At 35.8% G+C, this 23593-nt stretch overlaps 1 protein-coding gene across 1 annotated transcript; it reads left to right on the top strand.

Moving 5' to 3' along the window:
- Positions 1-2082: 2082 nt before the first annotated feature.
- On the top strand, positions 2083-23593 carry LOC124153546 (serine protease snake-like). Its single transcript, XM_046526773.1, has 7 exons — positions 2083-2708; positions 4373-4576; positions 14240-14316; positions 16128-16237; positions 17815-18098; positions 21861-22030; positions 22724-23593. Exons 1-7 carry the CDS (start codon positions 2627-2629, stop codon positions 22886-22888), a joined length of 1092 nt encoding a protein of 363 aa, XP_046382729.1. The 5' UTR covers positions 2083-2626; the 3' UTR covers positions 22889-23593.

The following is a 23593-nucleotide window of genomic DNA, read 5'->3' as shown; positions in this document are numbered from 1 at the left end:
GACTTTTATGCCTTTGGTCGGTCAAGACACTTTAAATCAGCTGCAAATCTAATTGAATGTCATTTATTATCATGGAATTAAAAATATTGCAAATAGATACCTAAGTAGATACTTCTTGTTGGGAAAACATTAATCGTATGTTTTGAAGGTTACAGAACCCGCTGGTGACTCTTGCACAAATAATTAACCCTAACTCCAATGAATCGTTTCTTGAGTGTGCAAAATATTTTTTATACGCTTTGATCTAATCATAAATGAGAATTTATCAAAGTGACCCAATTCTCATGGATATTATATAACGGATCCTAAACAATCTTGATCATCCATGATAGCCTCCGGGGAAAGTATATTGAATAATCTGAGATAATATAGAATCATTTGAGTTTTTAAATGAAGATAGGTCATTACTTTTTGCATGAGTCGAAGCCATTACTTATACATATTGTGGGAAATTCTTGAAGGTAGTTTTTATCCCTCCAGTGGCCACACGTGGTGCAAGGTGACGTTCGAAAATAGCCCGGCCAATTTATCAAATGCGCAGTTGATGATCAAAACACGACGCGGTTCGCTCATCTTACTTTTCTGCCGTCGGCTATCAGCGTAACCGGCTTTTTTTCCCATTCCCTCCTCTGCCACATTTCCTCCGAAGCCTGCGCTCTTTGGAGAAACCAACCCGGGAGAGCGCGTCACAAACACTTCGCAGTATAGAGGCTAACGGTCTCAGACTGAACTAAAACGCGTGCAGAATTGAGGAGAAGAAGAAGAAGAAGTGATAAGTTCATACGACAGGTCAGTCCAGTCCAGGAGGGAGAGGAAAAGGGCACATTTCAATCTGGGAACCCAAGTCTTTGGAGACCCACCGCAGGTCAGAATATTCAGAATTTGGTCCAGCCTTCTACCTATTCTGTAAAAGATACTGGTTCAAGTTATGCTTTTATCCAAAATGTATTTTATGTACTCCTGAGGGGAACGCCACAGTTATGAGGACTGCTTATACTAGAGTTTACACTTTTCTTTAAAAGATTCTGATAAAGTTGGCATTTTTTTTCCTAAATGTATTTTTTGTTCTAAATCGGGGCCCGAGCAGCAGGTGCGAGTACTAAGCATTTAGTATTGTCTCGTCGCTAATGTACAAAATGTATTGATTGAGTCCAGTGGTGCAGCGAGGGGGAGGTTTTGGGGGATAAAACCCGCCCAGAGCTCAGAGAGATTTTTAAGTTTAATCCATTTTACCTAATTGGATTAATATTACTTATAGAATAATGTAAAAAATTTATAAAATATCCCTCAAAAGGATGTAAAACTCACCATTTTGAATCATTTACCTTAAACTTTTTCTGGGGGAGGGCCCCCCGCCGCTCCCGCTTCCCCTGGCGGGTATTCCACACCCTCAGACACCCCAGTGTTTTGCGCCTAAACCCCCCCCCCCTAGACTTAATTCCTAGCTGCGCCCCTGGTTGAGTCAGGCTACTTTCCAAAATGCACGAATGTTTAGTGGTTAGGTAGTACATTCATTCATTCTCATTGCTGGAACGTGAGGCTTTTTTTAAATAGGTGAGGGTAGAGCTAGAATTTAGGAAACCACAGCCGGCCAAATTTTACACATTCAGGGTGAGAGGGGGTAGCAGTTCCCTTTCAGTCCAGCCTGAACCTCGATAAGTGTGTATAAAGGCGGGATTTGAAAACGGAACCCCTCAGCCAAAAGCCCAAAAAACTACCCAATAGAACATCATGCTCCCTCGGCTTGATAGTAGGGGAATGGAAAAATCCATAAATCGTAGAATCATAATGAGGGCATAATTAGGAACCACGGGTAGTGCAAAAAGTGATCAAATAGTTTGGTCGTAAACACTTTATCCCTAAACATCATACAATTTCAAAAAGTTGAAATAATTTATGGAGCAAGTTTTAATGTAAATAATTACTTTGCTGAACGCTGTTTTTTATCGGTGGAAATTTTAGTACCCCACAATCCTTTATGGGAAGCCTAGATAAATTGCAGGGGGGTGCTGATGTCCCTCCCTGGCTACGTGCATATACGAAGAAACAAAGCGAATAAATGAAGCAATTTTGAAAAATTATGATAAATATGCGGCGTAATCATGCCAGAATTATTCAAACTTTAACGACAAAACTGCAGAAATGTGACCCAATCCCAGCCCTTGCGCGTTCCATTCCCTTGGTGAAAATGCCCCCTTGACCCACCCAATCCGGATGGGCCTGATTTGATAACGCAGTTCCCGAGAAGAAAACAAAACGGAGGTATGCGAAATTTAGAAACGGGACGGAGGCGCTCCGATGAGGCTTTTCTGGAGATCCGAGGACCTTGACTGCGAAGGATGAAATCGTGCCTAGCGATGATTGCCCGTCTTGGGCCGCCCGTTCCTCCTCGCCGGCAGAGGCCGTCGCGAGGTCACGTGATCCGCAGGGAGGGGGAGGAGGAGGTGGGACGGAAGAGAGAAGAGGGTTTTTCCTCTCCCCCTCCTCCCCCGACTTGCGGCGGCGGCGTCGTCGTCTTATACACGCGCCCCACTATGTACTCCGTCGAAGTCTCTTCAGGTGAGCGAATCTCGACGAGCAGTGGTCGTGGTGTAGGCGCTCCCTCGTCTTCACCGCACTCCTCGACATGGCATTGGGACCCCGATTCCCTGGCCAACTCAAACTGGGGATACTTTTCCTGCTCCTCTGCCTGCCCGCGAGTTACCAAGGTGAGTGAGTGTTACCTTTTTTTTCTTTCGCTCTCTTGTTGCGAGCTCTCGTCTCATTCCCACCCTGCACCTCCCGCGGTGATGCGAACCCACTCGAACCGGATCTGGAAAAACCCTCCACCGTGGAGACTCGTTCGGTGTTTCAGCCATCGGATGAGGATGAGCAAAACATTCGCACGGAAACCCATACACCCGTGCCAAGTTACAAATGACTTACATGTAAGTCAAACCCTTCCTACCTGAACCTGAGGATACATTTTCTCGGGGTGGTTTTGCATTAACCAAAAGCTGATACCAACATTAACACCCCAAAACCTCGGTATCATGTAGAAGAATAGAAAAAATACCTAATAATATATGTTTTTGTACGGGTTTGATAAAAAAAATTTACATGTCTCCCTCTTCCTCAGCATTAAATGTAGTGGAAATAAAATTTCTAGTCGAAGTAAATAACATGTAAACAAAGCTGTCGTCGTAGTCAGCCGAATCAGAACCATCAAATCCAACCCATGATCTCGTATTTTGCCATTATAATCTTGATCGCCAATGCACAGTCCGAAAATCGCTTTTTTATTTATTCTCTGTCTGAAATTCTGGCGTGGAGTCAGGTTGAAAAAAAGTCCGCGAACTAGAATGTATTTTTACAGTGATGTTGATTTTGATATGATAACTTTATTTTGATAATCCTACATCCAATTAGTCCTGATGTATAAAACTTATTTTCAATTTATTTCATAATTTACTATGATGAAATTTCCTGTACGCACTCCCCAAGCTATGCATTTGTTCACAATGAGGTGTCAATTCTTTCAATCGTAGATAATATATTTGCGGAATCAATTAATAACCCAGCAAATAGTATCATTATCATAATAATAATTTTATAATTGACAATAATAATATAAGAGGAAAAAATAAGAGCCATTACGATTTAATTCATACATAGTGCTGCTAATTTATTACTCAGTTTATGTTTCACTGACAAATCTCTCCTTTTTGATAACTGAGGCTTGATGAATCACAGAGCAGATCTGACACTTATGTAGCAATATTTGTGGAAATAAATACTTTAGCTGGGTATAATGACCGGTTTATTTGAGGCAATCTCTTGTGTCAAAAATGAGATTCACTATTATGATGTGAGATTTGGTGCGTTGAAGGTTTATTCTGCTAAAATTAGTCGATCGATTTTTTCCGGGTGAGTTGAAAAATACCATTACGTATTACTCGGCTATTGTTTTTCCAAACATCAGGCATCTATCTTTCGATTTGTAAACTTGAAAACAAAGTTATATCGATCACCATTCCAATAATTATTTAGATGAGGGTGAGTCCATAAACTCGTTTACCACGGGTAATTCAATAACTTTCAAAAGCGGCCGTGTACCTGTCTCTCTGCTTAAGGGTCAAGTTATTCCCTAATTAGCAAACTTGCGATCATTTTGGACATAAAATGGTAAAACTAAGAGTTAATTTGTTGAATCAGCCATCGATGGGTTTAGATTCTAATGTTTCACCAGCTTTTTTTTTATTTTTTGCAGTTCAATAGAATTTGAATGAGCAGAAAAATATTTTTCCACATAATTAGGGGTTATAATTACTTATCATCTTTACACTAAGCAAAGTTTTATACCTCCTGGATATATTTCTTTGTTTTTTTTCAGATGAACGCTGCATCGACACGTTTGGCTTGGAAGGCCGGTGCAAACCGGCTAAGGAGTGCCCTTACATGCATAAATTGTCGAAAGGTATCAATGCCTCACCATGCTTCAGCACAGGTGTTGAACCTATAGTATGCTGCACCAAACCTGAGGAATATACATCTGCATTTTCTATTCTCCGAGGACCAAGTGAAACTGCTAGATTTTGTGAGCATAATTTTGAATAATCATTTTTAAGTTACCTTACTTTCCCAAGATTTTTATTAACATTTTTCAATTAAGACATATGTTCAGGAGTAGATTTCACGAAATAATTTAGCGGATTTATCACGTTATAATCATCACTTTGTATATTCAGTTCCTTATGAAAACTGTCTTTGTGAATCACCACTATAAACCCACGATATTCCCAGCGATCTTATAATGATTTCGATTTAATGGCAGTATCATGGTAATCATTCGCTAAACGTGGGAATAAAAGAGCATTAGTATGATTCATTGTTTACTTGATTTGTCTTCATTTCTTCAGTATTCTCTGATTGTTTTTCAAAAGAGCCCCTTCACTAATTGTAAGAGCGGAGGAACGACGGCAGTCTATCTTGTGAATCTATCCGTTGCTACTTAATTCACTTTCAGCCGTCCTAAAATAAATCACTTTGTGTTGTTTATTTATGAACTATCTCAGCAGGTGATATTATTCATAATTAATATATTTATCATAATTTATAATTGATCAATTAATTATAATTAAATAATATTACGGGAAAATAATTTGAATTACGAAGGCTTCAAACCATAGGAAGATTTGCATAGATATTCCATCCAGTATCACCACTTAAAGGATTTGAATAAAAACTGTAAGAATATTCAACCGTTAACTACCCATGCATGGATTCAGAGTTGGTCTAAATGAACATTCTCAACCTGTATCTGTTTTCCCAGATTTGGTCCAGTAGGTACTTGTGATAGTGAATGTGTGCCTAAGACTCGACCGTAGTATTCAAGGAATTCAATGCAAAAATGTCATAGCGGAAGTGAGTAAAAAAAGGCGTGTTGAATAAATATATTCCTTAACTGAAGTTACCGCTCCCTCTGCTTTACATAGATGACGATTCATTCCACAAGACATATCTACACTTAAACTTTTTTTGAGTTGAAGATAAGTTATTTTCCAACAACAAAATCTCTTTTTTATGTGGTACTAATCAAATTAATGAATGAATCGACTGATATCTTCATATCTACGTATATATTTAACGGCTGTTTTTTACCCTTATACACTTGGATGACTTTAAATGATATTTAGTTTCCTCCCATTAATTAATTATAGGCTAATGTGCTTCTCCTTTCACTTAAGGATTCAACCTGGAAGTTGAATAGGATAAGTGAGGGTAGAGATGACCTTGAATTTAAACAGGGGTTCAAGCGCTACATGTATTCAGGGGGATTCCATGGGGACCTGATTCTTACCCTGGGCCACCTCGTACCATATTTATTTTTTGAGGGTAGCGTAAAGCTTTAGCCGATATCTAAACTGAGGACCCTGAAGTCAGTAGCCAAGCGCTCAACATTCTAGGCCACCAAACTCATTTAATTTTCTCTTACTTTGCTTTAAATTCTTACTGAAAGTGAGCTTCTCTTCTACACTTACAATTTTTATTTCATTCCTCATTCCAAAATGAAGGCAATAAGGGTTATATGTAGACAAACCGCCATGAAGATAAAATAAATTGAGACACATACACATTTATAAATAATCGAGAACTAGTATGCAAAAATGGAACCAAATGCTTATTTATCAGAACAGGAAAGCCACAATCGGTCTCTCAGTGGTGGCTCTGGTGCTTTCCACTCGCAAAAATCGTATCAGGTTATGGTAAAGTTCATTAGCCTTCTTCGGAGGCATATTTGTCCAATGGAGCTCGTCCGATAAATTAATGCATCGCATACTCGAAATTTTCTCATCGTTTTAGGTCATGAAAATGCGATTTCAGGTGATACTTATTGATTTGTTCAATTTTAGCTCTGGCATGCATAGATAAAGTGTATTTTATTTTTTTTGAGATAGCTACGTTATATGACATTACAATAATTGTTGGTAGGCATTACTGCGAAGGGGCTCTTTAGTCATCAATGTCACATTTACAGCACTGAGGTTTGACCACGCCAATTCTAGAGAAAAAGTGACTTATTTCTTTGAACCTAATGTAAAGTAATCCGTGAGGACATTTGAGTACATTCATTGACAGTTGAGCATCATAGTAATTGATAGGAAGTAGACGTCGAATTAGCGCCTCCAATGAATTCATTTTTGAAGTGCGTTCAATGACTGACTTTCATAGTGAGTTTTTATTTTTGGCTACTTTGTTAATTAACGAATTTAAATTTCAAATTGAAGTATTAAGAGTTGGTTACTCAAGCTTTGCACAGTGTCTTAGCTTATCCAGATTTTATCAATCATCCGGTGTTTTATATCTCTTTATGTAAAGTGTATGCATGGAAATATGTGATCACACCACTGGTAAACCCACACAATTTTCAATTGCAAGTCAGAAGAATGCATTTTAATGATGAGACTTCATTATGATTAATTTAGTTAGTCGAAGAAACTAAATGAATACCACGAAAATAGTAATCATTAGTTTGTCAATTCAATCACTGCCCAACTTTAATCAAAACAAACTCATGAGACTGTGAGCAAGCTGTTTTGATCGCGGATAAGTCATTTTAACCCTTTCTAACCCAGAAGTCCTTCGGGGAGAAATCAAATTTCAAGTTTTTTTCATCTCGAAACCTTAAAAATTTTGCACTCAATCATGATTATTATGAGAGCTAAATATTTCTTAATTAAGCTTTACACCACAAAATAATACGTAGTTTAGATATTCCTAAAATAGAGCTGATTATTTATACAATTTTGATGTTGCTTAGAAGCAACATTGGGTTATAACGGGTTAAACGGGCAGGGATGAGGGTTGGATAAATACTAAGTAGGCTGTATATTTATGGGTATATCTAACCTACCTTGTGGATATGTCACGTTCATTTATTAATGCCATGAGGGCATTCCGATTTGAGGAACTGAAGCAAAAAGAAACATCTTTTAAGGTTTCCGTGATATGCTTATACGCTAAGTTTTTCAATAGATTATTGCATATGTCCAAAGGGAAATTTTCTTCAATTTTATAAGAAATAATTTCCCTGATAAACGATAATTGACCCTTTGAAAAAGTCCACTAATTAGCCTGCATTTGCATATCTTCGTTAGATTCTCTACTTTAGCCTAGAACAGGTCATGGTTATCATTTAAGCCAATGTTAAAAATATTAATTAAACCCTAGTAAATTTGAGTAAAAATTTTATTTAACATATCTCGACTGGTTTCAACTCCAACAAGTCATCTATAAAGTAAATATCCTACTAACCTGGTACCGAAATACTTACTCTAGTTTTTCCCTAGAGAATGACGGAGGAATTGAAACCGGTTGGTGTTTTATGAAATATAATTTTGTGTGGAATTTACAAAGTTTTAATCTGTATAATTCGAGACTTTGAAAATGCTGCCCGAAAAATATTGAAATAAATCGTATGAACCTCAATTATTTCCCCGGTAATAGTTTATTGACTGGTTTAATTTATTTTCCGAATATTAATGGCTAAATTGGGTATTTCATTTGAGTGGTAAATAGCCGAGTATATTCCAACACGAACCCTTTGAAAGCAGCGAAAAGTATCGTTTTTTCCGCTCTTTGTAATATCCGAGCTCATTTAAATGGAAAACCGTGGATTTAGATACAGTTTTATAGCATGTTTGGTGGTATCAAAAAGCGAAGCGACGGTGCCTTGAATGCTTGGAAGATAAACACTTTTCATTCGTCGCCTTATCCAAGAAAACGGTCAAGAAAGAAAAGGGCACTTAAAGTGTCTCTTGGATCCTATCTCTATTCCCCGCCCCCTCATTTCCTCCCCCTATATTCCCCCACCTCCGTTCCCACTATCCACCCCCATCGACACCTCCCCCTCACTGATTCCCCCCTCCACCTCGCCATGTGCTCCACTCGACCATGCACCCCTGGCCGCGCACGCTCAAAGGCCCCACGCCGTGCGCAGTCTTTTGAATCCACGGTCGCTAACTTTTTTCTATTCCCACAATTCCCTCCTCGTTTCCCCCACCGCATTTCTTTTTCGTTCCGTCCAGAGTGTTTCGCTCTACCGCAGTGGTTCCCCAAACACACGAATACTACAGTAGAGACTACTCCAGTCGACCAATAAATGTATATGCCGCCCACGCTTCATTTAAATGAGTTCGCTAAATTTTCCGCTGGCAGGCAGAGCGATCCGAAATTCACGAAGAAATAAGCTACAATTAGGGCTATCAATTAAAATATGTATTCTTGATAGTGATATGCAATAATTTTTCAGTGTTACTCCTCATAGTAGAAAATACTTTGTTATAATCATTTATAATGACTAGGAACCTGAACACTTATTGCCGCGCTACGGACATTTTTAAAAATCGATAGGTATGCGCCCGAATTGGCGTCATAAATCAAGCTTCTAAGAGACGGGCTGAAGCCTCCTCACTGTAGTCCCCATTGTTTGTTAACTTACCCTCTTCCCACAATTCCCTGCTCTTATCCCCGCTACGTATTTCGTTTTCATTCTGTCTGAGTCTTTTGTTCTACCGCAGATTTTCCAAAACAGTAGAAGTCCGCGGAACGCCTCGCCTGAAATAAAGAAAGTTCCACCAAAAAGTGAAGGAAATTCAATTTTCAAAAATTTGCTATTCTGGTACGTCGTGCTTAACCCTTCATAGCCCAATGTTGCTTTTAAGTAACATCAAAAATGTTTAAACTTTCAACTCTATTTAGGAGATATCTAAACTACCTACTATTTTGTTGTGTAAATTTTAATGACGAAATATTAAACTGCCACGATAATTATCATTTAGTGTAAAATGTTCAAGTTTTCAAATCGAAGAATCTTCAAATTTGATTTATCCCAGAACCAGCTCTGGGTTAGAAAGGCTTACTTGACAGGCCATTAGAATTACCGAGGCTTATATGCAACTTTAGCTACGTTTTGCATTCGAAATTCATAACTTACGGCGAAGCTGGTCAAAGAATGAGAAACATTTTGATTGTAAAAAGATTATAAATTTCGTAGTAACGATAAACTGAATTAAAGTTACCTAAAGTTTAAGATCATGAACGATGTTATATCGTATTCACTTGTCCAAATTACCTTTTGAATTACAAGTAAATTATTTTCCATGGTTGACGTCAGAATTCAATTGTAATGGTCAGTTGACACATGAAGAAAAATAATTAATTTATAAATATTAGCTTTACAAAGCGTTCGCTGTACTAGTATTTTCCTTTATGATTTTAATGATGCCACCAATTATAAAAAGCTATTTTGAGAGTTTTGAAAAGTAATCTTTTTGAATTTACCAGACACGGTGGAACCATGTGAAATCGTATACGAACCACGCTCCTCCTCACCCCCATCCTACGTTACCTCCAATCAGGTGTAACCTTTTCCCAGCGGTTTCTTCCTTGTCACATCCAAAAGGATTTAAGCAAACCAGTTTTAAGAACACGTCATTACTAAAAATTCTTACACTTCCCGTCTCACTCAATACCTATTTCTTTTAAGTTAGTTATTTTTGACGTTTTTATTTGTCCCTCAGACTACTCAACAAGGCTCCAGAGGACCAAATAAGTTCGCCAAATACCGATTAAATAACAGTTCTCTACGGCAGGAAAACGTGTTGATATCTGTAATTTGTTTACCGTTAAGTAAAAAGAAAGCATTTGCGAGGTATTGCGCAAATGCGTGTGCTACAATAGTATCATCTTGCATCCACATTATATCATGAGAATGGGTGAATGCATTAACAGCAAATAGGGGAAAAAGAAATTTTACTGGCGTTATTGATATTTTGTTCCCTGGAGTTACAAATAAATACATCTATAATATTATTTATTTCCTAATTTTCATATCCTGCTAACGCAACTCACATAAAATGCAGTATGATGGCATTGTCCATATTTTTATGACAGGAATTATATTCAGAGTTAATTTCTACTGGAACATTTTCTAAGTTTTTATTGATCACTGCCCAAATTTGATTAATTTTTGTCCCTAACACAATGTTTCATTAATTTTTAAATTCATTTTGTGGTAATTTTAAGAGCAAAGATCCTTTGTGAAGTATGAAAATAACTCTTCAAGATCGACTGATATCAATTCCAAATAATTACAAATAACTTTCCTACTTTCCGTCCTGGTGTTAGCTTCTCAGGCTAAAAGATCAGTTTTTTCTTTCTTGGGAGCCAATGTTATATCCTACTTAGTAGTACTACGAAGTATTACGTCCTTCTTATAACTAAGATCTATAATCAATTCTAACAAGCAGACGGTATTTAACCTTGCCTTGCCTGCTTCACGCCTTGAGTCAAGTAAAGTAGAGTTAAAATTGGTAAAAACCAATTTTCATTCTACTTTTTATGACTCAAGACTATATTTTCATGGATATACTGTATTTTTAAATATATTGACAGCTATTTCCATGGAAATTATAGTAAGTATTGACTAGAAATTAAACTTTCATACTTAAATTTAGGCAATCAAGCTGAGATGTATTTTATATTTGTAAGGTACATATTTTCTACACTTTTCAACTTATACTATAGCAAAAAATATTTCATTCTCCAATTTTTGTCCTTCATTTTTGATTGACCTTTTCTGGCGTCGAGCACCTTATAAAAGGAAACTATAGATAAGAATAATGGTGACCCTGTTTCCAAAACGATTGCTAGAAATCGATATCCGATGGAAAAGTATGTATTTCGACCTTGCCAACCCCTTCAATCAATTGCTAATCCATATTAGATAAGCTGCATGCTTATTTTGTAAATTTTACTAGGGAATCAAAACTACTTTCATTAAAATACTTTTGATTGAAGTCAATTTTGCGGATTCAACGCAAGCTAAGGAATACTAAAACTATAACCTTTTCCATATCTGGCCTCAGGTAGTTTCTTTGCTAGTATTTTTCAATATTTTTCCTTTTTTTTCATTAAATAAATTTTATTTGAGGAATTTAGGAGAAATTGACGAATTCAAAAATCCTAATTGTGTAGAAAGCAGGGTGTCTGCTAGCTAATTCATTTCCTTTGCCGTAGTTTAACGCGCAAAGACATTAGGACATTTGAAATATTCTTCGTACGATCCATGTCGATATGCAGTTTATAATATTGTTAGAAGCTTTTAGGGCACATTAAACCATAGTACAAAGGATGGCATCTAATAGTTCCTTATTAAGAATACATTAATCAGCGGAAAATATCCCTACGGATCCTCTTTATGTCCTTTTCCGTTGTTAAATGTTTGAGTCAGGGCATTTTTACTTCGCAGAAATTTTCTTTGTAAGAAACAGATCTGCGCAGTCATTATATTTCAGTGTTTTTGCTGAAGAAAAAAATTAACCATATTTTCGTTTTATTGGTTTTAGAAAACGCACTCTGTTAATTAATTTTCTGATCCATTAGTGAAATATATCACGTAATATCTGCAAAAATAGGTCTTTAAACTTCATATGAGAGCAGTAAGTATTACTGCTTTCATAAAAGTGTAAAGTTATATTGTATGAAACGGAATGAATGCAAGTACTTTTCGAGTGTATCAGTATTAAGTTAGTGAAGAAAACTCGAATTATATGTACTTATATTCCGTATGTTTTTCATTCAGTAGCGTAATATTTCATTTTATTTACATGAAATATTACGCTACTGAAATACGTGCAAAGCAGAAGCATCAACCTTTTCTACCACTTTTTGAGTTTTACGGTTTCTGCCAAATGAGTCAGCTCCATGAAAATAAAAATAGCCACGAAAATATTTAATTATACAAAGAAGGTATGATATATATTGGTCTCCTTGCCTTTCGCCTTTATCGAAGTATTTTTGATATATTATTTCAAGCCCTATGTGTAGTCGGCTGTACCCAGAGCATTAAGATGGGTCTTCGAGTCACCTGGAACATTAATAGAGAATGTGATGGAGGCTCGAAAATGCTCCCCTTTTTTACATTCATATTTGAGACACGCAGAATTAGCACAGTCAGGTACTGCATTAGTCCATAACCTACAGCTCCGATTATCCCTTAAAATGATCCATTGGAAGTTACGAAAGAAAACCCCGCTTTTTTCATTTTTTATTTTAGGAGCTTTAGACACCCTCGACCCCTTAATTCTTACGCTCCGGAAGTAAATTATGCGCCGGGAATAAATCAGCCATTTCTGGATTAGTTTTCTGCAAATTTCACTTCGATCTCATCAAGAAGTCAACCTCTTCATGAAAGTCGTATCTTATGCTAATTATTTCCGCGAAGGTTGTCCACTTATTTCATAGAGGTCGGAACAGACATTAAGCGTTGATAAAGTTAACCATCAAGCCTCTGTAATGTTCTTGGTATTGTTCAACTCATGCGAGTGAATAACACAAGGGGAGACAATGTATGCCACGTATAAGGAGGATGAGTTCGAAATTATTGGAGGGAGTAATGGCGTTGAAAAGTAGGGAAGAAACGCTTCCGGAGACGACAAAGAAGAGAGCTGCTGCGTGACGCAACATTCGACCATTATGAACGCAAGGACACGCCTAATGAACTCTGAAAATTCTCTGTCCATCTGACCGTACAATTAAATTAGCGTGCTGATAGATCCGCCAGAGTTTCCAGTACGGGATCATTATTTTGTCCATCATTTGTGTCCTCTGTATGACATCACCTATGTACTGAGTATGACTCTGAAATATGTGTTATCGAGTATGGAAACTCATAATAGCAAAATATGAACAACAAAACGGTATGCATGAAAAATATCAAACGATAATTTTTCCTTTTCCACTTATAAATTATTTTAAACTAAATTTCAGTTATTGAAAAGTATTTTCATAGTTTTCATAATTTCAATTTTATATTTTGTTAAATGCGTGTATTACAGCATACAGGACATACCAGTTGTGGCTTCGGACAAACACCCACTGAAATGGGTACTTTTTAGTAGTGAGGGCACTTAAAGTAATTTACAATAATTGCAAAAACAATCTTTATGTGTTTCTAAATTAAAAATTTTTTCGAACATAACTGGGAATCGGACAAATACATTTTTCGCTATAACTAGTTCATATGGTTCTCTTTTTCTTATTTAGATGTTTGTTTTCACGCTAGTGATACGTGTACATAATTTCTTGTCCACAGTAAATGCCCACCTTATGCCAATGTTGTTGGGGTTGCCTGCTTTCCAGGGTACCTTATTACAAAGAGGCATTTGACGCGCCTGTTAGAGAGGAGGGGTGAATAAATTTGAGAGGGATTGGTTAATCATTTTTTTTTCAAATTTTTATGGAAAAAGATGGATCAAGGACATTTAAAAGTATCTCCTACTGTTGTAATCGTATGACGCAATACCGTATCTCCCTGCATTGTTGAGATAATGTCGTAAATGCGTTGTAGAAACTTGGAATCACTTAAACCACTGACTAAATCATTCGACCGGAAATCAGGAGATCAGGGTTCAAACTCTAGTCAAGGAGAATGATTTTTTTCCCTAAGGAATTTTCGCAAAATTTGTGCATTACGAGTGACTCCTTAAAGTTTTCACCGTGGATAGTCGCGCTTTACTTTAATTACCAAACTAAATATTGGATAAAACAGATAACCAATGAGTCTGACTTAAATATTGTATATATTTATATTTTTATGAAACTGGCTACCTTTTACTGAAAGTTAGTGATATTTATAACTTCTTCTTCGTTGAATGGCAATGAATAACTCTCATAATCATAATTTTTTCTTTTTCAGGGTGTGAGAAGTATAAAGACCAATGCCCAAAACGTTTTGACAGCTCCAAAGACCTTCCAACAGAGTTCCCTCACATGGTAAATGTTTAAACATCATCCAAATTATTATGACATATGAGGGATTATCTTAACATACCCTTAACATAAAGTTTTAATTATAATTATAAATAAGGGAATGAAATTTCCCAAAGTATCCGAATGATTAAGATTATTAGTACAATTGATACACTACTTCAATATATTTTAATAAATGAATTATGATATATATTTTTTTTCTCATATCAAATGTATTTTTCAAAAATTATTGCTGTCAGTTATGCCTTATTAGGTGTATAGTACCTAAATCAATGATAAACATTTGTATTTTTCCATGGTTCCCCTATATTCTAACTTATGACCCCTCAAGATTAGACATACTCATGATTCGATAATATGGTATATACTTTCTCATGAGCCTGGTATCAACCGTTCCACATCCTCTTTAAAATCTGCTACCATTTTTTTCACAAAGGAAATACTATAGACCCCCTAGCTTACGGATTTCAGAAGCTTGTTTAATTATCGTAAATTCTCGTATTCGTATTTTTAATTAAAATATAATAGAATAATCAGACAATTCATGGAATATATTCTAAAATCTACAGAAAACCGAAATGTTCCATGTATTCTCATTTTTTTGCATTGCCTAGTGGAATTGGCATCATCGCCATAGAATCGAACACTGTTTCTAGAAAAAGTGTTGCAAATACATGGAAAAATATACGGAAGTGATATTAAATGAGAAAGGAAGGTGATACGCTTGTTTGCTGAATAAAATAACACGGCAATTAGGCACGCAAAGATAAGGCACGCAATCAGTAATGAGATGCTTGGCATTTAGCTACCATTTACTCGCACAGATAAGTGAAATGACTTCTCGAAAAACCAGTCAAATTGCTTTCCTTGGAGATACGCCACGTTTAAAGCGCGCATTTAGCATAGAAAAGCCTTTGAGCTACATTATACACCCATGCAGGTAATATCTGCTTTGAAAAGACACTCATGAATGCTACAATCATTAACAACTTCTCACTCAGTTATCTGGAGAACTTATGGTAACACACTTACATAAGTACAAAATGCAGTAGTCTTTTCCATATTATATTTTTTTAAAGACTTTTCAATGACATCATGAATACTTGTGCGGCTTATATTTATGCTCTCTTCATAATTTCGGGCTTTATTGATTGACAGAGAGTTTTATATGAGTTCTCAGTTGGGAATGATTAAAAAATAATATTGCTGTGTGGATATTTGGAATATTGGTGATGATGATATTTTTTTTTAGGTTGAAAGAAGTTAAATTGAATTTTGCTACTTACCTACCATATATTTTTGATGAAATGCTTTGGGATTTTTATCAACATCATTTACAATTTTACAAGCATATGCATCTCCCGAAACTAGAGAATAAATTAATCTTCTGGAATAATCTTCTGGGTGAAATGGGGTTTTTAAATTGAAAAAATGAGTTTAAACAAGCTTTTTGGACAATGCTACACAACTAAATAAGCCCTCTTCACCCACTAATTTAATACATATTATTCCGAATATTCCGATCTGTACCATCTTTTTCTGACAGTTACTCTTTTTTTCGTAGATTTTTGAAACCTTATGATTGGGTTATACTCATGTGTATCATTCAATCGTCGATAATATTCAATGTTTAATAATTCATTGATAAATAAACGTTGCAAATGTTCGAGATCAACCTCATTATCGTACTGACTTTATTCAATTTCTTCTTTTATAATTTCCAATAACGGCACAGGTCAGGTAAATCTAACTGTTGATTTGAAAGTATGTTTTATATTAACCTAACTCAATTGTAATAAATGTCATTCTTTCAGGCTGCAATTGGATATGGAGATTTTTCCAATGTGAAATGGAAATGTGGGGGGACATTGATCAGTGAAAAATTTATATTGACACCTGCTCGATGCCTGTCTATATACCCACTGTAAGTAAATACTTGCGTTATCCTAAGACACCTCGAAAGGTACGAAGTGATACACGTTGTTGAGTTGAGTTGAGTCCCTCATGACGCTAATTTTGGGGGATATTGTCCGAAGGAGGAGAGAGAGGAATAGTTAATGCCGTTGCCACTGCGGTAATTTATTATTATAAAACTAACGTGAGTGGAAAAAGATAAAAAAATATGGTTTAGCTGTTGTTTTAAATTGTAAAAGAACATAAGATGCCATAAAAACTCACCCGGGATGTTAGTTATGAACTTACGAGACACATTTTTGTTTCAATATATTATATTTGTATTTTATAAACGATGGATGAGGGATTGTGGCCAATTAATTTAGAATTGATTATTTTAAAGAAATTAGTCCTTCAACTAGTGATTCATGAATAAATTACTTTTTTAAATTCTTGTTTTATAGAAACAGACAAGATAATTGAATTTTATTTAACGTTGAATTAATCACTTTGTGAATTTTTGTTGCAATTCCAAGGAGGTTTCGCGAGATAAATTTTTAATTTGAAAACCATCGTCAGGTAATTCGTTATATATTGTTGTTAATCTATTAATATTTGCTTTGTTCTTATTCTTGACTTCACGTATTCACTGAGTTTAATGATTCTCACTTAAGTTAGTAATGATTTTTATTAGGTTTTCATAAGGTTATTGATATTTCTGAACGAGTCAAATGCATTTTCAACTAAAATTATGAGTTATATACCTCTTTATGCGTTCATCAAGCGTTCATTTTTTAATACGAAAATAAACTACCTAAAAAATTTGTTAGTGAAAACTATACTCCAATATTTGAGAGAATAGATTTTTACGTCGATTTTTAGCGCTCACACAAGAATTTTACATTCCTTTCTCCAAATTTCTCGCCACGAGATAGTATTCAATTCAGGAGGTTATATAATGTTTCAAATTTTACCTTATGGAACCACAATATAGGAAAGTAGTATTCGCTTTGTACTTTCGACACTGATAACTTCATAACAACCATGGCTTCAAATTTAACGCTATTATCATGGAACAAATTCTAAAAGTCAATTCCCTGAATACAAGAAAATCAGAAGGGGTGTGGTGCATCAGGAGAAAAGGGACTTAAAGATTAGAATTTCAGGAGTTAAATTGTGGAAACCATGTCGGCATTAAATGCCAGAGTGAGTCTAAAGGCCGTTTTACATGGTACACTGAATTGCGCAGTCTGACGTACGTGTGAAGGCGCAATCAAAATTGCGTCGTGTAAAGCGGTGAATTGCTAGAACACATGCGAGAATGCGTGGATGCGAGACGGCAAAATAGCCCCTGTTCTAATTTCGTTCATGCATTCGCGCAATTCCACGCCATTTTAGAAATTAATGCAGCTCTAACCTGCACAATTCCGTGTGCCGTGTAAAACGGCCTTAAGAAAGTGATATTTTTATATTTATTGAACTCCATTCCTTGTTTTCAGTGACGTTGACCTTTCCATTTTCCCAATTCTGAGTATTCCATTTTATATAAGAACACATTTATATCCAACATTCTTATGTGTATAATAACGGAAAATTTCTTTTTCTCAGGGGTAGAGCGCAATGGGTTCTACTGGGTACGGAAATAAACCGATTCCAGTTTGAGGTCGTGAATAACGGACAAATTCACCCAGTTGTGCGGAGAATAGCACATCCACGTTATATTCCACCAACCAAGTATGACGACATTGGTCTCATTGAAATAGGAACTGCAATGTCTGAGAATCCAATCCCAACCATCAGTAGATACCTTCATCCGGCTTGTTTGCCAACCAAAGACTGGGGTTTTGAGACTTCCAACGCAATGGCCACCGAATGGAGCTACGTGGAATACGGTAAGTTGGATTAAAATGCCGCAAAATGCTTGAGATCCTCATTTCTTATACATATATTCGTCATCATTACTTCATCTTGAATATGCTATAAAAATTTGCTTTAAAAATACGTCAATGGGTTGATGCATTTCGAAAAAAATTATGTGTGTTATTATATCCCAGGTAAATCTCAATTCTGAAACGATGAAAAAATCAAATGATAGTGAATCCTATTTCCTTATTGATCACATAAAAACATAATAAATGAACCATTTTGGGCTTGAGAATTTTATTTTAGCAGTCATTTATTGCATAGTGATAGCAAACTGGAAGAAAATTGATTTGCACTTTTCACTCAGATTCATTCGTTAAGTTAAATTTTTAAGTGTGACGAGAACGTATTTTGCTTGACCGGGTGAGCCTATAGAGGCCTTTTTATTCTTTTAGTTTACCCTCTGGTTAATATCACTCCTCAGATGAATTGATCTTCAGTTCTTCATGCACTGATCACAAACGTTTTGAATGATTTGGAGGAGGGCTGGCCAAGAAGGAAATTTAGCATTTATGATGTCATTTCACCTAAATTTTGAGTTCCTCGCAATACTTTTCACACGATAATTCTAAATAAAATAATGAACTTATATTCCGTCGAAACACTGCATATTATTTTACTCGGTTTTGAATATTATTATGGCCATAAAAAGTTGATATGTATTTTTTTTATATTATGTCACTTATATATTGGACATATCTTGCCTACACTCTTCCCTGACAGGAAAGGAAAAGGCACTGAAAATAAAAAAGCGAAGGATAATAAGGAAGCGAAGGAAGCGAAATTATATCTGAGTGACTCCGCTAAGCTAAGGGTGGATAAGAGAGTTCGAGAATTTCCTGTTTTCATTAATTTTTTTTTGGCTGGATTACTGCTGTCGATATGTTGTTCGCAGATAAATTTTAATCAAGAGATGAAGGTTACTCCTCATTTCACCTTCGGATAGGAAATATACAACATGCCGTTTCATGATATCTTCTTCCTTTCGAAAGTTATAATGATACCCACAGATAATGAAGTGGTGCTGATTTTGCTATCATTGTTTCATCTTTAAATTATAGCCATTAGTTTACGATCTACTGGGGGTTCATACCTCCAAAATAGCAACGAATGAGTGCAGTGGAAAATATAGTGTTATACACGTGCCACATTCTTTAGTAGCTCATTGGCCCCTTATGTCCTCATCAGCTTGATATTATCAGTAACTTCCGGCATAGACCGTGCGTTCAGGAAACATAAGATGCGATTTTTTTCTTCGATATGGTGTCCGACTTCAATTTTAGCACCTAAGAGCCATCCTCTCCTCGTTTTAATAAGTTTTCCCCCTGGCTCTGCGTTGGATCACGTGTCATGACCTTAAATTCCGAATTGATTCTGATAAATGCAAGTTTCACTGCTATTGATAAGATCAACAGGAAAGAGCATAAAAGTTGATCTGGCCGATGTTAAGAATTTCGGTAACATTCCGCGAAATATTGAGCTCAGTAGGACCCCCTCGAGTGAGATTAGTGGATGGCTTCTCCTGGTGACGACTCTGAAAGGCCAATTTAACTCTCATTCGTAAAATTGATGGGTAGTGTATGATATGTAGTCCAGCCACTTACTGACCGTCGATGACCGGGAAAAGACCCAAAATTATGATTTGTTTATCCAGTATTTTCCACCATTTGCTAACCTCCAGCGGATCCTAAGACTTTTCTCGTTCTTCCTCACGGTAGGTGTTACTTCCTTCACTTCTGGCATCACTTTTCATATGAACACCTCAGAAACAAAGTATTTGATTCACAGGTATTAGAGCCCGCGTCAAATTATTTTCGGTCACATAGGTCGGTAGTGTCAACGAAAGGGGGGGAGTTGTTGGTGCACAGTACTAATTGGGGTGGATTGGATATCTATCTGGGGTTCATACGTATGATGAATTGAAATTAAATACAGTCATTTTTTATTCATTTAAATTTGACGAAGAGAAGCATCCTTTCCTTACATCTATTGCCACAGAAAAATACTTAAATATAAAAAGTTTTGGAAAGTGGGGAGTCAATAATTTCCGTAAAATTTGGTCGTCAGGTTTGAGGATATCTCACCTGTATTATAGGACATTTCAAGTCCCTTACAAGCAATTTTAATCTTTCTTAGTAATTTTTACTAGTATTTATCGATCATTACTCAAAATTATAGGCATAGCCTTTGGTCAAAGGGTCTGGAAGGTAATCTCTCGATTGCGAAATTATTAAATATTGCGAAATTTTAAGCCCACATATGTTCAAAAATATCATGAAACAAAAAAATATTGCAATATATACCACGTAAAAGGGCATTAAGGATTTTAAAGGCTGTATTCCCAGGTATAACTTACTAATAAATCGTGAGAGACAGTAATGACTACCCGCGCAAGTTTTTCTGGACAATGGTGATATTATGGTCGAGTTGAGGTTAGAATTACCATAAGCAGTTTTTAACTCATTCAAATCAAGACACCCGTTGATAAATACAATGTTTTTCACGTGAAGTTTAATTTTTGTCTGATAACGTCAATTTATGACGTAGATACCCAAATAAACCGATATTCTCCCCTATTATGTAGGATTTTTTTTTATAAACTCATGCTGAAAGTTTCGAACTCTATTTGGCAGGGCCAAATGTGGCGCGATCTAGTTGATTTTTTCAGTGGATTGTTTGCAAATGAAGCTACACCAGAACTTTTCTCGCCTGATGATAAGCATACATCGGTGGTGTTGCTTTTAGCAACACCACCGAGCTGTTATTACCGCAGGACATTTTCCATGGCATATTTTTATACTGAACATTATAATGCTAACAGCTTACTCATTAGCCGTCGGAGGAGATGAAGTAGTGCTTACGTTGACAGGGTTAAGCAGAATGGACCCTACAAAAACATAAAAACCTTATTATGATAATTTATCGTTGTAACTGCCAGTAAACTTTAAAGATAATCGGGAGGTCCGAGTTAAAGTACCAGTAAACGTAATATTTTTGAGGATTACTTCCTTGAGTGGTTATATTTTTACGCCTACGTGCATGTCTGCATACGAAGTCATTCTTGTTCTCAGCACCTTAATTCTTTCTCATTATTTGGTCGCCATTTCTTCTAATGTTCTCTAGTCCTCCAATAGTGAAATAGGTCCCAATGCTACGGAATTTCCACCGTGAAATTTATATTCAATCTTTTATGAACGTTTTAAAATATTTCCTCTTCATTGAACGCCATCGTTGGTTGGAAAATGAGCTGCACTTCACTTGCTATTGTTCTCAGGGATTGCATTTAGGTATCCGTCCCGATGGTAACAGTTTTCATAGGAAAAATTACGTGATGACTAGAATATCATCATTAACATTACGAATATCTTACTTGACTGATGACACTAGGCACTTTGGTGACACTAGGCCATGATTCTGGCCTGTGGGTGAACACAGGAAAATATGAAAAACATGCCTGCGGGGCAGAACACCATGAAAAAATTTCTTTCGACAATCTAAACTGATTTTCACAATGTCCTCCACACAAAATTCACTAAAAATAACAAAATGCATTCTGGTTGAGAAGCGTTACAGTTCGTACTCACGTAACGTGATGTTTTTTTTTCTCTTTTCCCTTGCTCCTTTTACTGTCATTGGGTCAACATCTTGGGACACGGAGACATTTTGCACTATTGTATGCGTATTTTTACGCACTGCTGAATGGAATTGTTTTATTTTTCTCTATTTTCCAGGTGACATAACAAACACGGACCTACTGGTGGGCGAAATGTCACTCATGTCCAGCTTGACCTGCAATAGATTATTTGAAAAAGAATCACAGGAAAGGGTTGGATTGCATAGAGGCATAGACTACTCAATGATGTGCGGCAGAGTAAGAAGAGGAAAGCGACAAGATTGCAATGTAAATATTAACAAATACAATCAAAAATGTCATGGACCAAAGATTTGAATGGAAATTTTTTTCCATTAGTAGTGAACCAGAAAACGCTTTCCCTACCTTTTTTCCCCTACCTACTTTTTCTGTCGTCGTGTCTTATGTGTATTTTTAGTGTCATAATTGACTTTTTTTAAGGTCATTGAAAAAATCAATGTACTTAAATATTTAAAATTTAAATTAAAATAGAACATTTTTCTCGTACGATAACTGAAAACTTTAGATATCTATGGCAAAACGAGATTAAGACCGCAGTACCAAATGACTTGGAGAAATCTCCTATTAACTGTTTTATATTAAGTGTTAAAACTGTTTGATTAGCGAGGAAGGCCTAAGAATATAATTCCAAGTTAAAAATAGGATTTTTGCCTATTTTGGACAATTTAAAAATTCACGAATTTTTTTATCTTTTGGAGGTAATGATTTTTCTTAATGATTATTATAATGTTTTTTGATTTAAAAGTAGTTTAATTTGAGCTTAAATATTTCTCATTACCATTGAAATACAAAAATATGTGATAGTAAGCACTATTTTTGTAGACTTTATGATGAATTAGATAAATAACACTTTAGAGCGACTTAATCGTGCATTGATTTTTGACCACGTTCGATATTCGTATTTGGGGTGCAAAATAATTTGTTAATTTTTGCATTTTACAGGTTGATTCCGGAGGTCAGCTGCAGTTTGCCATATGGACTTCATGCATGTATCAAATTTGGGGCGTGAATTCGTTTTGGAAAAACTGTACACTATCAGATCCCTCATCGGTTTACGTTCGAGTGCACGAATATATTCCTTGGATCCAGTCATATGTTTGGCCATGAAACTTGTGATAGAAGTGTCATTAAAAAATTGATTTAAATATCATAAGATCGCAAAATATTGCACAATCAAACAATTTAGCGTATATTATTTATTGTTTATTTGTACTCGTGATCTGAAAAAATGTCTATATTATTTATTCTATATTTTGTATTCATGTTTTTAGAGTAAACACAACCTATTCCGGTGAAAATAGCCGTTGAAAGCCTAGCACATCAAACAAAACTGATTTTTAGACATAAAGAGTAGAAATATATACAGGCACAACAATATAAATCTCTTCCGTGGCAATTATTTAGATATAAATGAAGTAGTTTACTACTATACTGCATACCTACATTTGAGATCATTTTCTAATATTTTTACGAACTTTTGTGTTTTCCTGTGTCATCTGATTCATCATTGTGCAATTTACGTGGTCTTGTAAGGTTGGAACGAGACGTGAATGATACAATTATGTAACAAAAAGTAATTGCGTTATTTTTCAAGAATGTGATAATGTGATGCTACTTTTGCACCCATCACTGGCAACTGTTATTGAAAATTCCTCTTTAATTTACTTGCTGTATCGATTCACACCGTTAGCTAAATAAGTTTATAAGCTATAATTCAAATAAACTGCGAGAGAAATTGTAGCCAAGTGTTTTTCCCTTTTGTAAATAATCGCATCAAATAAAAGTCGTTTGCCGCATCTATTCTACCCATGA

The sequence above is a fragment of the Ischnura elegans genome, chromosome 2 (assembly GCF_921293095.1).
Source record: "Ischnura elegans chromosome 2, ioIscEleg1.1, whole genome shotgun sequence".
Taxonomy (NCBI): domain Eukaryota; kingdom Metazoa; phylum Arthropoda; class Insecta; order Odonata; family Coenagrionidae; genus Ischnura; species Ischnura elegans.
The sequence above is the reverse complement of the archived record's forward strand: the minus strand, read 5'-3'. Positions and strand labels throughout refer to the sequence as shown.